Genomic DNA, 17,812 nt, shown 5'->3' on the forward strand with positions numbered 1-17,812 from the left:
GCGGCCTTGGAGCAGGGGGGAGTTGACAGAAAAAAATCTGTTTGGCGGGCTGGAAGAGAATTCTATCCTGTAGCCGTGGGAGATGATATCCCGCACCCACTGGTCGGAGACGTGTTGAAACCACACGTCGCCAAAGTGGGAGAGCCTGCCACCGACCAAGGACGTTGCTGGCGCGGCTAGATAGTCAAAAGGAGGCTGCCTTAGTGGCAGCAGCTCCTGCGGACTTCTGAGGACGCGGCTTCGTGCGCCAGTTGGGTTTTTGGTCCTTGGCTGAGTTAGTGGACGAGGCCGAGGGCTTAGCGGATGACCAGTTGGAGGAACGAAAGGAACGAAACCTCGACTGGTTCCTACCCTGAGCAGGTTTCCTGGATTTAGTTTGTGGCATGGAAGTACTCTTCCCGCCAGTAGCTTCCTTAATGATTTCATCCAGTTGTTCATCGAATAGCCTGGATCCAGCAAAAGGGAGCCCAGCAAGGTACTTCTTTGAAGAAGCATCTGCCTTCCATTCTCGAAGCCACAAGATCCTGCGGATAGCGAGGGAATTAGCCGAAGCCACCGCAGTGCGGTGAGAAGCCTCCAGCATGGCAGACATGGCATAGGATGAAAAAGCCGAAGCTTGGGAAGTTAAGGCAACCATTTCGGGCATAGATTCCCTGGTGAGGGAATGCATCTCCTCTAGAGAAGCAGAGATGGCTTTGATAGCCCACACTGCTGCAAAAGATGGGGAGAACGAGGCCCCTGCCGCCTCATATACAGATTTGGCCAGAAGGTCAACCTGGCGGTCAGTGGAATCTTTAAGAGAGGTACCATCAGCCACTGATACCACCGTCCGGGCTGAGAGTCTAGACACAGGAGGGTCTACCTTAGGTGAATGAGCCCATTCCTTGACCACCTCAGGTGGAAAGGGAAACCGGTCATCAGAATCACGCTTTGGGAAGCGTTTGTCAGGACAGGCCCTAGGCTTGGTCACAGTGGCCTGAAAACTGGAGTGGTTAAAAAACACACTCCTTGTCCTCTTAGGCAAGGTAAACTGGTGCCTTTCTGCCAGAGAGGGTTGCTCCTCTGATACTGGCGGATTGAGGTCCAGAACAGAGTTAATGGACGCAATCAAGTCACTGACATCTCCGTCACTTTCGGACAGATCAATGGGGCACATGGAGGTAGCGTCCGAGCCCCTAGTAAAGGCACCCTCCTCGTCCTGCGAGTCAGCTCGTGAATCAGAGCCACGGGACGAGGAAGGAGAGGGATCTCTGCGTCTCCTTTTAGGAGGACGGGGATAATCCTCTGTGAGCTCCGCTGAGAGAGCCCTAGCAGCAGAGGCACCCTGATAAGGGGGCTGATGCATGTTCAGCAAAGTTCGGGACAGCTGTCCCATGGAGTCGGCAAAAGACTGGGAGATTGACCTAGAGAAGGCTTCTACCCAAGCCGGGGGTTCAGCCACCGGAGCCGGAGCAGCCGGAGGGACCACTGTGGGTGCGATTCCAGGCTGAGGCATTGTCAGGTTAGAGCAGGCATCACAATGTGGATATGTGCTCGGTTCAGGCAGTATGAGCTTACATGCAGTGCATATGGAATACAGCCTTGCTCCTTGTGTGAGACATGCTGCTAAAGTGGGGGCTCTGCCAGAATAACCCCCAGAGAGTATTAAGCAGGTCCACAACCGGAGGTTGTGGCTTACCAGACCGTTTGTGTGCCCTCCAGATCCCACAGCCCGGACCCCCAGGGAGATGCTGCAGCCAGCGCCGATCGCTGTAAAAACGCTGATAAAATGGCGCCGGAGCGAGGAGAGGGGGCGGGGCCTACTCTGAGAGCGGGAACTGGAGGGCCAAGGAGATTTACAGGGGAGGGAACATGTCCTCAGAGAGGAGTGTCCCTCCCCTGTGCTGAACGGCCGCTGGGCGGAGCCGCACTGTCCCTCTGCATGAGTGACATGCAGGGGCAGTGAAATCGAAACTAAGCCTCAGGCGAAGCCGGGGCCTAAATTTAACAATGCGGCCGGCGCGCAGGCACCATCGGCGCGGTTCTCAGGTGAAAACCAGAGAACCGGCCGGAAATGTCAGAATAGATACACAGCCCACTCTCCCCAACAATAAAGTACAAGGGACCCCTCGAAAATAATGTCTCAGGTACTTAGCTTGCTGAGACGCAGGGCCAGGTCCCTGGGGATGAGCGCTCCGTCCGGCAGGATCCTGAAGGGTTGCGGATGGAGAATCGTGCTGGCTCCCACTTCAAGCCAGAGCCCGAGGGATGGTGAAGGAGCGCGGCATGTAAGGCTCCAGCCCTGAAATCAACCTTAACAACACCGCCGACACAGTGGGGTGAGAAGGGACATGCCGGGGGTCCAGGCTTGGACCCGCTTTTCTTCAAACTCTTTCCAAAAAAACAAAATTCAGATGAGAATGCATGTGTGGATGTATGCCTCCTGAACACAAAGCATTGAACTGGCTGGATCTGGTTAGCCAGGGGGTGTATATGCTCAGAGGGAGGAGCTACACTTTTTAGTGTAGTACTTTGGGTGTATAGCTTCTGCCTCCGGAGGACACACAATGTCTGGGTCTCCCATAGGAACGATAAAGAAAACAGGAATTTTATTGCTTGCATTTCTGACCTGTGTAGAAACGTTAATGTTGGGTCATGTATCTAATATTTCAGCTCATTTTTACTCCTACAGATAATTTCTGAGCAGAAAACGCTTTTATAATGTCCTTCATCTTATTAACATGAGACACTGGAATGAAGCCATAGCGAGCAGCATGGTAAGCTTTACCTTCTCTGATGGCCGTGCATGGAGCTCCTTCTTCGTGTTCCAGTCTGATTTCTTTCAGGGCTACAAGGTTCTCCGTTAACTTACTCCTTCCTTTAAATACTGTGGCATAAGTACCCTAAAAACAAAGATTCTCTTAAGCATTTTTACAGATAATGTACCCTGGACAAGCAGTCACTATGGCCAGTGGTATATGGCACTGACAAACTTCCTATTTCTAAGGATCTTATAGCTAACAAACTGATGCCATCACATGAAACCAGCAAATGACCAAGGGTAATGAAAGAGGTAAAGAATAAGAAAATCTTAACACTCCACTCCTTGTGTGAATTCAACCATGAAAACTTCAGGACTTTGTAGCAGAACAATCCAGCCTGTGGGATATATTTTGGTTTGATATCCATCCATCAGTTTGATATCCACCCATCCATCCGTTTGATATCCACCCATCCATCAGTTTGATATCCACCCATCCATCAGTTTGATATCCACCCATCCATCAGTTTGATATCCATCCATCCGTTTGATATCCATCCATCCATCAGTTTGATATCCACCCATCCATCAGTTTGATATCCACCCATCCATCAGTTTGATATCCATCCATCCATCAGTTTGATATCCATCCATCCATCAGTTTGATATCCATCCATCCATCAGTTTGATATCCATCCATCCATCAGTTTGATATCCATCCATCAGTTTGATATCCACCCATCCATCAGTTTGATATCCACCCATCCATCAGTTTGATATCCACCCATCCATCAGTTTGATATCCACCCATCCATCAGTTTGATATCCATCCATCCATCAGTTTGATATCCATCCATCCATCCGTTTGATATCCATCCATCCATCCGTTTGATATCCATCCATCCATCCGTTTGATATCCATCCATCCATCCGTTTGATATCCATCCATCCATCCGTTTGATATCCATCCATCCATCCGTTTGATATCCATCCATCCATCCGTTTGATATCCATCCATCCATCCGTTTGATATCCATCCATCCATCCGTTTGATATCCATCCATCCATCCGTTTGATATCCATCCGTTTGATATCCATCCATCCATCAGTTTGATATCCATCCATCCATCCGTTTGATATCCATCCATCCATCAGTTTGATATCCATCCATCCATCAGTTTGATATCCATCCATCCATCAGTTTGATATCCACCCATCCATCAGTTTGATATCCACCCATCCATCAGTTTGATATCCATCCATCCATCAGTTTGATATCCATCCATCCATCAGTTTGATATCCATCCATCCGTTTGATATCCATCCATCCATCCGTTTGATATCCATCCATCCATCCGTTTGATATCCATCCATCCATCCGTTTGATATCCATCCATCCATCCGTTTGATATCCATCCATCCATCCGTTTGATATCCATCCATCCATCCGTTTGATATCCATCCATCCATCCGTTTGATATCCATCCATCCATCCGTTTGATATCCATCCGTTTGATATCCATCCATCCATCCGTTTGATATCCATCCATCCATCCGTTTGATATCCATCCATCCATCCGTTTGATATCCATCCATCCATCCGTTTGATATCCATCCATCCATCCGTTTGATATCCATCCATCCATCCGTTTGATATCCATCCATCCATCCGTTTGATATCCATCCATCCGTTTGATATCCATCCATCCGTTTGATATCCACCCATCCATCAGTTTGATATCCACCCATCCATCAGTTTGATATCCACCCATCCATCAGTTTGATATCCACCCATCCATCAGTTTGATATCCACCCATCCATCAGTTTGATATCCACCCATCCATCAGTTTGATATCCACCCATCCATCAGTTTGATATCCACCCATCCGTTTGATATCCATCCATCCATCCGTTTGATATCCATCCATCCATCCGTTTGATATCCATCCATCCGTGTGATATCCATCCATCCATCAGTTTGATATCCACCCATCCATCAGTTTGATATCCACCCATCCATCAGTTTGATATCCACCCATCCATCAGTTTGATATCCACCCATCCATCAGTTTGATATCCATCCATCCGTTTGATATCCATCCATCCATCCGTTTGATATCCATCCATCCATCCGTTTGATATCCATCCATCCATCCGTTTGATATCCATCCATCCATCCGTTTGATATCCATCCATCCATCCGTTTGATATCCATCCATCCATCCGTTTGATATCCATCCATCCATCCGTTTGATATCCATCCATCCGTTTGATATCCATCCATCCGTGTGATATCCATCCATCCATCCGTTTGATATCCATCCATCCATCCGTTTGATATCCATCCATCCATCCGTTTGATATCCATCCATCCATCCATCCGTTTGATATCCATCCATCCATCCATCCGTTTGATATCCATCCATCCATCCGTTTGATATCCATCCATCCGTTTGATATCCATCCATCCGTTTGATATCCATCCATCCGTTTGATATCCATCCATCCGTTTGATATCCATCCATCCGTTTGATATCCATCCATCCGTTTGATATCCATCCATCCGTTTGATATCCATCCATCCGTTTGATATCCATCCATCCGTTTGATATCCATCCATCCGTTTGATATCCATCCATCCGTTTGATATCCATCCATCCGTTTGATATCCATCCATCCGTTTGATATCCATCCATCCGTTTGATATCCATCCATCCGTTTGATATCCATCCATCCGTTTGATATCCATCCATCCGTTTGATATCCATCCATCCGTCCGATATCCATCCATCCGTCCGATATCCATCCATCCGTCCGATATCCATCCATCCGTCCGATATCCATCCATCCGTCCGATATCCATCCATCCATCCGATATCCATCCCCATTCATCCGATATCCATCCCCATTCATCCGATATCCATCCCCATTCATCCGATATCCATCCCCATTCATCCGATATCCATCCCCATCCATCCGATATCCATCCCCATCCATCCGATATCCATCCCCATCCATCCGATATCCATCCCCATCCATCCGATATCCATCCCCATCCATCCGATATCCATCCCCATCCATCCGATATCCATCCCCATCCATCCGATATCCATCCATCCATCCATCCGATATCCATCCATCCGATATCCATCCGATATCCATCCATCCATCCATCCATCCATCCATCCATCCATCCATCCATCCATCCATCCATCCATCAGATATCCATCCATCCATCCGATATCCATCCATCCATCCAATTTACTACCACCCAAGACAGATAGTCCATGGTATAGTCTACTTCTCATAGCACAGTTTTAACAATATCTTCAGATTTAGGCATTTATAAATTGATCGTTAAATGCATTGGCAGCTAAAATCTTTCTCCTCTCCTGATCGTTTGTTGCCATGTGTCCGTGTAGAATGAAATACCTCAGCCATTCACGGTCTGTATAAGGACCACAATGCCCGGCTCACCGCAGGTCTCCTAGCGCGATCCTCCTACCTCATAGGCATATATGAGGCTGTAAGTCTGGTCCAAAAGACTCATGGTTGGTCCAGGTATTGTTATTCACATATGACCCCATGACAAATGGCAGTCTGACCCAGGTGTTAACATCAAAATACTAAGTTGTAGCATATGAGCAATGAAACTTATTAAAGCAATTGTGAGTATATAAAAAAAATTACAAGTGGTAAGGATACTTTAAAAGTAAGAACATCAGGCATACTAGTCAGCTCTAGTTCCCACAGACCTATTGTAGGCCACTCCGTTGGTCTATGGCAGGACAGGAAGTGATGGCTTTCCGTTCTTGGGTCACTCAGTAGTCACCTGACAGTTGTAGTCAGTCACAGACCCCAGTGGTCAGGTGGCTTAAGAACAGAATGTCATAACAGCCCTGGACCCAAGTGATTACAGTGGGTAAGCATACAAGATTAGGAAATTTGAAACTATCCCTGCTATTGTAACATGTTTGTAGGCTGCACTGCCTCTTTAAAGAGACTGTGAGTGTTAAGACAAAAAGCGATCACTGTCACTGGGTACTGCTGAATCCTGACTGCGTTACTTGTGCTCACAAGCAGACTAGAAGGCTTCTCCAAATAGAGGTGAACTATCATGTATGGAAGAGAAAAATATTTCACAGCTATGTAATCTAGAGGATACTGAATTTAAGGTATCCACTGACCTCTCCAAGCTTCTCCAGTTTGACGTACGTTTCCATCTTCCCAAAGCCAATTTCTGACTGTGATCACAATGCGAAAAGAAAAAAAAAACACTAATTTCATATGGTAATTACAATTATTCAAAAATCAAAAGGAGTATATTCATTTAAAGTTGAAAAAAAATGTGTTAAGTCAACAATTTTAAAATTCAGATAGTGAAAGTCGGTATATGATCGAAAAGTGTAGATAATAAAGCTGTGAACATTCTATAGCCATAGAAAATATGCATGTACCAACCAAATGACTTAAGACCGTTTCACACCAGTTTTTCCCCGTCCGTCACAATCCGTTGAATTTTGAATAAACGGATCCAGCGACTGATGCAACTGGACCCGTTTTTTTCTCAACTTGTATTAGCGACGGATGGCCTAACGTTTCATCTGTTGGATCTGTCAAAAAACGTTTGTCCGTCGGACGGAGACGATGGCCACAGTAACGTTTGTGTACGTCGTTTGGTAGAATGGAAGCCTATGGGCGTAGGATCCGTCGCAATCCGTCAAATGATGGAATCCGACGACGGATTCCGTTATTTTTAACTGAGCATGCTTCAATTTATTATTTAGCCCCTAGCTAGTTGGATCAGTTGAGAAAACGGTTTGTGATTGATGGCAAAAAACTGGTGTGTGAAAGGGGCCTTAAAGGGACAGATCATGAAAACAAGTCCTGCCCACATATGCAGGTGACATATTCAAAACTAAGCCCTTCTGTGTGCAAAATCAAAAGAACGGCTCTGTGATACTAGCTCCTCTAATGGCAGACTCCAAGGGGTTCAGACAATAGTTTGTATACACCTTTATTGTTTCACCACTATACCCAAATAGCTTTGGCATGAAGCACTGACCCGAGGGCACAGCGATCGGTATTTGCCATGTAGTACACAGTGCTGTGATGCATTGCTACATTACCAGTGAGGCTCTTCGTGATCGTCTGCTCATTGGTTGATCAAACGGTGGGCTATTAATCTGCAGTTTCTCTAAATATCCGTCAGGTATCCTGATGTCCGCAGGAAGCGAGAGCCGCTTATTTAAGTCCTAACAGAAAAGGAGGAAAGAATCATTACTGAAGCAAACAAGGGCGGGTCAGCTCACCTGAGGACAAGATCCAATATGCACGAACCTTGTAATATAGCAAGTTCAAAGTGTGAAAATAGAAAAACCCTCAGCAAAACAGAACCTTACAAAGTGTTATTAAATACACCAAAAAGGAAAAGTTGTGGAATCAGAAGGATTGATAGACATGTTGAACAAATGTTAAAAAAAATGGAAATAAAATGTTCAAAACATCTCAATTTATTTAGTATACAGTATGAATTAACCCAGTGTACAGAAATCCACGCACTTACACATGTTGACATGCAGTCAGTGTGGCTATTAACCCTTTAACGACCGCGGGTAGTAAAATTACGTACGTCCCAGCGGTCAGTGATAATCCCACCAAGCTGCTGCGGGCAGCCGGGGGGATCCGCGCACATGTCAGTTGTACAGATCAGCTGACATGTGTCCGCGTTCTGCCCGTACCTGTTGACCCCTTAAAATGGCGCAGTCAAAATGTGACAGCACCATTATAATCGTGGTCGCGGTTAAAAGTTTACACACCGCCCGACACCGGAAGTCACGTGACATGATTACGTGGATCTAATGGTTGTCATGGTAGCAGAGGGTCATGGGATGACTCCTGTAGCTTCAAGACTCACTTCTTGTTTCATCCGGCCGAGAGCTGTGTGAGACAGGAGATGAACATATCTGGTGTTCACAGCGGTGTAGCTGTGATCAGCAGATATAGAAGAACGATCACACTGCTGATCCTTACAGCCCCCTAGAGGGACTAGTAAAATAATAAAAAAAACAAACAAAACCCCAAAAACTTAAAAGTTCAAATCACCACCCTTTCACCACATTGAAAATTAAAGGGTTAAAAAAAAAATAAAAAAAATACACCCATTTGGTATTGCTGCGTTCATAAATGCCCAATCAAAATATACAATCAATTAATCTAATAAATGTCGTAGCAGCAAAAAAATGCCAAACGCCAAAATTACGTTTTTTGGTTTTGGCAAATTTTGTGCAAAATGCAATAACAGGCGATCAAAACGTAGCATCTGTGCAAAAATGGCACCATTAAAAACGTCAGCTCAAGACATAAAAAGCTGTCACTGAGCCATAGAGCCTGGAAAATAACGCTACAAATCACGAAAAACCGTGCAAAAAGTGTGCCACTATTTTTAGACAAGCCTTTGATATTTTTTTTTTTTAACCACTTAAAAGATAAAAGTTAATCTATACGTTTGGTGTCTATGAACTCGCACCGACATGAGGCATCATACCGACACATCAGTTTAACCATATAGTGAACACCGTGAATAAAATATCTCAAAAACAATTGTGCAATTGAACTTTTTTTGCAATCTGTCTGTACTTGGATTTTTTTTGCCATTTTCCAGTACACTATATGGTAAAACTAATAGGTACATTTAGAAGTACAACTCGTTCCGCAAAAAACAAGCCCTCATATGGCTATATTGACGGAAAAATAAAGTTACGGCTCTCAGAAGAATGGTGGGGAAAAAAAACAAAGCGCAAAATCGGCCGGTCATAGGTGTTAATGGTTATCTAAGGGGTACTTCTCACATAGCGAGATCGCTGCCGAGTCACGGTTTTTGTGACGTACCAGTGACCTCATCAGTGATCTCGCTGTGTGTGACACTAAGCAGCGACCTGGCCCCTGCTGTGAAATCGCTGATCGTTACACACTGTTCTGGTTCATCTTTTGGTCGTCGGGCTCCCGCAGGGCAGCACACATCGCTGTGTTTGACACCATACCCAACGACCTCGTTCGCGACTCACGTAGGCGTGCATCTTCGTTGTTTTCCGCGCCCTTTCTGTTACGATTGGTGATCGCTACTGCGTTCGGATTGGCCGCTTTCATCCTCTGTTCTGGTTTGTAGATCGCAGTACATTTCAGAGGGCTGAATTCACTTGTCCTGAACCGCGTGTAGCAGCAGATCGTAATACAGTCCATTCTGCATCGGGACTGTAGGATGGACAAGGATGGAGAAGGATGGAAACGCCATTATGCTGCCTTCTCTAAAGGCAAGGCCGTCCAGTCAGAATGCAGTTACGACCACCAATCGGAGCAGAGGGGGCGCGGAAAAGGCAATGTAGATGCACGCCTATGTTACTAATCAAGATTTGAAATCGTACTATGTGACAGGATTCCAGCGACCGCCGTATCGTTGCTGTGTCGTTGGGAAGATCTGACTGTTTGACAGCTCACTAGCGACCCTGTAGCGACGTACCAGCGATCCTGACCAGGTCGTATCGTGGTCGGAATTGCTGGCACGTCGTTTAGTGAGACGGTACCCTAAGGAATGTTCTGACAGCCTGAATGACAAATCATCAAAATCCACTGCTGGCAGCTCCCTTTGCAATTGCCAATCAATGCTGTCCCAGATGTGTGTCATAGGAGACTAGTTCAAAGATGATGCAGTGCATGGCACCACTCAGCTGTACACTGTAGCATGAGCAATATGCAGCCTGGAATTGTGTTGAAAAACAGCTTCTGGGAAACTTTGGAAAAATTGCCATATCATTGGTTTCACAAGCAAATCAATGTCATGCCAAACTGTTAGTGTGCCTGGAATAGAGAGTAGAGGGGTCTGGCTACTGTACATTATTACACCCCAAACCATAATGCTGGGAGTAGGACCGGTGTGTTGTTCCTTCTTGAAGGGTGGGTGTTGCCCACGTGGTTTCCAGAGCTATCATTGCATCCAAGACAAAAGCGGGACTCAACAGTGAAGAAGACACTTCCATTCCAGCCGCCATTGCAATCTTGCTCTTCAGCAGTGTTCCACAACTTCAGTCCTCAAAAGCCACCAGCAGTGCATGTTTTCAGGATTTCCTTTGTATTGCACATGTAATAATTTAATTACCTGCACTGGTGAGGATTCCAGCACTTGTGCAATACTGAGGAAATCCTGAAACCATGCCATGTTGGTGGCTTATAGAGAGCTGGAGTCAGGAACAATGCTCTACACCAAAATAGCCTTTCAGAGCAGTGGTGCGGGGTCAATGGCACAACTATAGCTTGATATCTAGCTCACAGTCAGATGTTGTGCCCATGTTTTACTTGGTATATTATGTCCAAATTGAACTTGCAGTTCAGAATGAATTACTGAACCAGTGTGATGGCCATTTCTCCAAAATCTCCCAGGAGCCATTTTCAACACATTAGGCTATGTGCGCACGTTGCGTAAATTCATGCAGTTACGCTGCGCTTTGCAGCGCAGCGTAACTGCATGCGTCCTGCGTCCCCTGCACAGTCTATGGAGATTGTGCAGGGGCCGTGCGCACGTGGCGTCTCAGAGCGCAGCGCTTCGGCTACTGCCGAAGCGCTGCGCAAAAAGAAGTGACATGTCACTTCTTTCCTGCGCTTTGCCGGCAGCTCCTGCTCTGTCTATGGCAGGAGCTGCAGGCAGAGCGCATGGAATCTGCTTTTTTTTTTTTTTTTCACTACGGACATTTCTGCAGCGATTTAAAGAGCACATGTGCTCTTCAGATCGCTGCAGAAATTTCTGCAGTGAAGTACGCAACGTGCGCACATAGCCTAAGACTGTATGTTGCTTGTGAACAGTCTATGCAGTCTTAACGTGCTGCCATGGCCTGCCACATCTCTGAGCTCTTCTCACATCGAGCATATATGGGACGTTATTGGACTTCGTGTCTACAACAAATGTGGCCAAGATTTATTCCGAATTTTGCTAAAAAAGGAACAACCCCTGTTTCTTATCAAAGTTCTGGTATATGGTATTGATAAACCAAACCGAAGTTTCCAGTTTTTAGTTAACTTGGCTTAGGAAAAGTCTCAGGGGAAAATCTATAAAACCTGGAGGTTCCCTAGAGATTGCAGTCAGCTGGAGATTAGATGAAGTTTCCTATGCACTGGTGTTCATTACTACAGTTACTGCCTTTGTATGGCTTCAATCCCTCCAGCTAATAACACTATTAAAACAGTGTGTGATCAAAACAAGTGTATCAGGAATGGATGACTGTAGTTGACAAAAAAGATTGCTTTTGTGATTAGAACCAATAGTGTACATAAAGAATCAGAAGGCCCCATGCACTGAATTTTCCAGTGTGAAATGTTTTGTATATGTAAGGCTATGTGCACACACTGCGCTTTTGATGCATTTTTTGGGGCAGATTTTTCACAAATATGCATGCCTATCCTTATGCCAGCAAAGTCAATGAGCATTTCTCAAGTGTTGTGCACATGTTGCTCATTTGTTCCTTGCAGATTTGGTGAAAAAAATAATCTGCAGCATGTCAATTCTTGGTGCATTTTCCCATGCATTTTTCAGCCCTCACCCATTGACTTCATTATGAAAAACGCATAGAAAAAAAACTCATTGAATAAAAAATAATAAAAATGAGGCAAAAAAAAAAGCGGCAAAAAACGTAACGTGTTTTTCTGCCAGAATATGCATTTGCTGCAGAAAATTTCTGCACCAAATACTCACTCAGTGTTTTGCAAGTTTTCCCACCTACAAACAGAGGTCTGTAATTCATATCATAGGTACACTTCAACTGTGACGGACAGAAAACAAAAAAAAATAATCCAGAAACATCACATTGTATGATTTTTAAATAATTTGCATTTTATTGCAGGAAGTATTTGATATAATAGAAAAACAGAACTTGATATTTGGTAGAGAAACCTTTGTTTGCATTTATAGAGGTCAGACATTTCCTGTAGTTCTTGACCAAGTTTGCATACACTTCAGGTGGGATTTTGGCCCACTCCTCCATATGGATCTTCTCCAGATCTTTTCAGGTTTTGGGGCTGTCACTGTGGAGCATTGAGCTCCTGCTAAAGATTTTCTATTGGGTTCAGGTCTGGAGAATAGCTGGGCCATTCCAGCACCTTGAAATGTTCTTACGGAACCACACCTTAGTTGTCCTGGCTGTGTGATTTGGATTATTGCCATGCTGGAATACCCAGCCACGACCCATCTTCAATGCTCTTACCAAGCTTTTGGCCAAAATCTCACGATACACGACTCCATCTGTTCCTTCCATGTCCCCTTTGCAGAAAAGCACCCACAAAGTATGATGTTTTTACCCCCCATGCTTCATAGTTGGGACGGTGTTCTTGGAGTTGTACTCATCCTTCTTCCACCAAATACAGAGAGTGTAATTGATACTAAAAAGTTCTGGGCCATGGTGGAGAGGTTAGAGTGTGATTGATTGTGTGGACAAGTGTATTTCATACAGGTGAGTAGTGCAAACAATACAGGTAATGAGCGCAGAGTAGGAGGGCTTCTTAAGGAGAAAATATCAGGTCTGTGGGAGCCAGAATTCTCACTAGTTGGTAGGTGATCAAATATTTATAATAATTATTCATTGATATAATGCCATGAATTCCACAGCGCTTTACATATATTTGCAACACTGTCTCCATTGAGGCTCACAATCTAAGGTCTTTGCGGTGTGGGAAGAAACTGGAGAACCTGGAGGAAACCCACACATACACGGGGAGAACATACAAACTCCTTGCAGATGGTGTCCTTGGTGGGATTTGAACCCAGGTCCCAGCGCTGCAAGACTGCAGTGCTAACCACTGAGTATGCTTATTTCATGCACTCTAATGATAATTATTTAAAAATCATACAATGTGATTTTCTGGATTTTTTTTTTTTATTCTGTGCGTCACAGGTGAAGTGTACCTATGATAAAAATTACAGACATCTCCATTCTTTGTAGGTGGCAATACTTGCAAAATTGGTAGTGTATCAAATACTTATTTTCCCCACTGTAGCTCAATGGTCTAAAAGAAATAGTACCTACATCCCGTAGATCTTCACCAACATTATGTATTCTGCAGTAGGGTAAGCAGAGTGAAAGAAAAGGCACTTTCTACAATAATGTGCGTACTGAAAATGTTGAATAATGGGCAAGTCCTAATTCCTACAGCACAGAAAAAAAGTAGATAAGGTGAAGAAGTGGCCATGTATGACTGCTGCTATATTCAGTGTAGTTTATATGGAACACTGGACTGAGCATCAGCATATATCAAGATGTAGAGAGCTGAATAAATGGGCTCTTTTCTGGACTTAAGCCCCTGATTAGGGTCCCCGTGCCTTCCTGATTAGTAGGAGCCCTATAAATGGAACTAGCAGCTGATATTTATGGTACAAACTTTCAAAATGCAGTAGACATCCCAGAAGGCAATACCTTGGCAATACAAGACCCCTGCCCCACACCTTATACTTACCCTCTAGCATTTTCATACTTTTTCGCAGTCATCCGGTCAAGTAGCACCATCTTGTGACGTAACTTCTGACTTGTCAGAAGTCAAAAATTAAGTTACAAGCTCCCAATGCAGCTCTATGAGAGCCAGAATGAGGCTCTCATAGAGATGTATTAATTTGTGACTTCCGGCATGCTTCATGAAACACTGGAGCTGCCAGCAGGTCACAAATCAACATAGACAGAATGCAGCGCCGATGAAAACTGATTAAAGGGAACGGAACCTGTCATCAGAAATTTAGCTTGAAACCTAAAAGTTTCCCCCTCTGCAGCTCCTGGGCTGCATTCTAGCAAGGTTCCTGTACTTTTTGTGGCCCCTTTTAAACCAAATTAAATACTTTATAAACTTGTACCTTTTGCTATGTAAATTTTGTAAATCGTCCATGGGGGCGGGATCTCTGCTGACCGTTGCTGTTCCTCCAGCAGATTTACGCCGTCCCCAACGCTAAATTTCATATCTCAGGACGCCGCCCCTGGGCGCCCGTGGTCCCGTGCATGCGCTGTGTGACTGTAGCGGTACTGTGCACTGTGTGCATGTGTGACCGCTGGTGACGTCTTGCGCAGGCACGAGGTTATGGGCGGCGCTGTGAGTGTCATCAGCAAGTGCCGCCCATAACCTCGTGACCGCACTTTCCCCTCTTCCTCCAGCGTTCTGCGCAAGCGCTTGCTGGCCAGATGACCCGACGTCACCTTTTTCCCATCTTGCCCTGCTGCAGGGTAAGATGGGAAGGAGGTGACGTCGGGTCATTTGGCCGGCGAGCGCTTGCGCAGAACGCTGGAGGCAGTGGGGGAAAGCGCGTCCACGAGATTATGGGCGGCACTTGCAATGCAATCACACCGCCGCCCATAATCTTGTGCTTGTGACACACGTCACCAGCGATCCTGGCGTGGGCGGCACCTCGGGCGCAGTGGGCGGCGTCCTGATGGATGAAATGGAGCGTGGGGGGGCGGCGTCAATGTGCTGGAGGAACAGCAACGGTCAGCAGAGAGCCCGCCCCCATGCACGATTTACAAAATTTACATAGCAAAAGGTACAAGTTTATAAAGTATTTAATTTGGTTTAAAAGGGGCCACAAAAAGTACAGGAACCTTGCTAGAATGCAGCCCAGGAGCTGCAGAGGGGGAAACATTTAGGTTTAGAGCTAAATTTCTGATGACAGGTTCCCTTTAAGACGGTGGCAGGTGAGTATATGACAGGGTACTAACATTTAAAGCATCACCCCAGAGGGGAAATTAACAAATTGTGTCATGCACTTCCTCTGATATCCCGCCTGAATATTAATGAATACAGTGACAACAGGGAATTCCCATACCAAGTGTGAAAGGGGTGTGTCCATATGAAGTCTAACACGAGCAATGATTGGACAACGTCTGACTTTTAGACACACCCCTTATAGGTAATGCCCAGACAAAAGAGGAATAACAAAAATATCAAATGGAAGAAAAAGGTTTGCTTTTTATTATTGTTCTTTGAATAATTTCATATAAAATGCAAGTATTTATTAAAAAGACATCATGACATCTGACATCCCATCACGGATAATACCTTATTATATACCTTGCACAAAAAGAAACTAATAAGAATCATACTTTATTACCCAAAGTACTCCAAATTCTGGATAAAGAACTATTCAGCCAAAAGTTAACATCTTCACATAAGGCAAAGTCATTTTTCCACAGTTTGATTTTAAAGGAATCTTGTCATAAGATTTATGCTGCCAAAACCACAGGCAACAAGAATCCGACACTGGCCGGGTTATTGCAGACATGTACGTTATACAGAAAGTGCTGCAGAGAAAATGTACATTAAAAACCTGGGTAGGGACTACGAGGCTTGGTTGAATGGTCCAAGAGACTGGTCCCCCGGCTGCTCCTCCCCACGGCTGGGTCCCCCGGCTGCTCCTCCCCACGGCTGGGTCCCCCGGCTGCTCCTCCCCACGGCTGGGTCCCCCGGCTGCTCCTCCCCACGGCTGGGTCCCCCGGCTGCTCCTGCCCACGGCTGGGTCCCCCGGCTGCTCCTCCCCACGGCTGGGTCCCCCGGCTGCTCCTCCCCACGGCTGGGTCCCCCGGCTGCTCCTGCCCACGGCTGGGTCCCCCGGCTGCTCCTGCCCACGGCTGGGTCCCCCGGCTGCTCCTGCCCACGGCTGGGTCCCCCGGCTGCTCCTGCCCACGGCTGGGTCCCCCGGCTGCTCCTGCCCACGACTGGGTCCCCCGGCTGCTCCTGCCCACGACTGGGTCCCCCGGCTGCTCCTGCCCACGACTGGGTCCCCCGGCTGCTCCTGCCCACGACTGGGTCCCCCGGCTGCTCCTGCCCACGACTGGGTCCCCCGGCTGCTCCTGCCCACGACTGGGTCCCCTGGTTCTCCCCACGACTGGGTCCCCCGGCTGGTTCTCCCCACGACTGGGTCCCCAACTGCTTCTCCCCATGAGTGGGTCCCCAACTGCTTCTCCCCATGACTGGGTCCCCGGCTGCTTCTCCCCATGACTGGGTCCACAACTGCTTCTCCCCATGACTGGGTCCACAACTGCTTCTCCCCATGACTGGGTCCACAACTGCTTCTCCCCATGACTGGGTCCACAACTGCTTCTCCCCATGACTGGGTCCACAACTGCTTCTCCCCATGACTGGGTCCACAACTGCTTCTCCCCATGACTGGGTCCCCGGCTGCTTCTCCCCATGACTGACAAGTCTTTACCTATATATGTAAATATGGAGAGACCGGAGAGTCTAGGAGAGAAGGGTGAGAATGAGCAGCAGAGGACCAGTCTTTTGGACTACTCATGAGACACAGTGCCAGAAATAAAATATATACGGCTTCATGGTTCAGGCAGTATGAATCTCATGATAGGATCCCTTTAAATTGTGCCTTTTTAAGAGGAAATTTCAGTTTAAAGTTTCAATATTACATTTCTTGGTTCGTTGCCTTCACACATAAGATGACAGAATAATTTGTTTTACAGAAGAAAACCAAAATCACCCTGTAGCATCTAGGAGATCCATTTTTTTTTTGTATACTCCATAAACGTGAAAAGATGATATAATTTCTGATGTCAGTTTTCATGTTTGGTTGTTCAACATAAGGGAACCCAAGGCTCGATCAGGGCTGAGAACGTCAGCTCAATAATACATGTACTGTCCAACAGGCTAAGTAGTACTGATTTCCACTCAAGAGCAGATCCGTGTACGATCATCTCAGATCAGTGGGCTCGAATGTATCTGTGCTGCAGGCAGGCACTGCTGCCAGCTTTAAGGACGGATGACCCACTGATAGTCATGACAGATATGATCACTGTTCTAATGGCGGAGACAGCATCAAAGTGTGAGAAAACACGGTTCACTTAAGGAAAAGAAGTAACACATTGTGCATCAAAAGAACAACTGCAACACCCAAATGAGTCCAAGCCACACTAAAGAGAGATTTTGTTGCTGGATTCATTTTTATATTCACAATACACACTACACACATTACTAGATAGATTTCTAAGACCTGATGAGTATTCTGTATTTACTTTGAAGATTGATGTATCTATAAAAATTTA

At 45.9% G+C, this 17,812-nt stretch overlaps 1 protein-coding gene across 1 annotated transcript in view; it reads right to left on the reverse strand.

Annotated features, from left to right (window-relative positions):
- The window catches only part of CDK17 (cyclin dependent kinase 17), a 216,131-nt gene that overhangs the window by 55,466 nt on the left and 142,853 nt on the right, over window positions 1–17,812 (reverse strand). Inside the window, exons 5-7 of the mRNA XM_075344742.1 lie at window positions 7,871–7,996; window positions 6,929–6,985; window positions 2,768–2,882 (exon numbers count right to left, since the gene is read on the reverse strand). Coding sequence (XP_075200857.1) covers window positions 2,768–2,882; window positions 6,929–6,985; window positions 7,871–7,996 — 298 coding nt within the window. The remainder of the gene's footprint in view (window positions 1–2,767; window positions 2,883–6,928; window positions 6,986–7,870; window positions 7,997–17,812) is intronic.

The sequence above is a fragment of the Anomaloglossus baeobatrachus genome, chromosome 4 (assembly GCF_048569485.1).
Source record: "Anomaloglossus baeobatrachus isolate aAnoBae1 chromosome 4, aAnoBae1.hap1, whole genome shotgun sequence".
Taxonomy (NCBI): Eukaryota; Metazoa; Chordata; class Amphibia; order Anura; family Aromobatidae; genus Anomaloglossus; species Anomaloglossus baeobatrachus.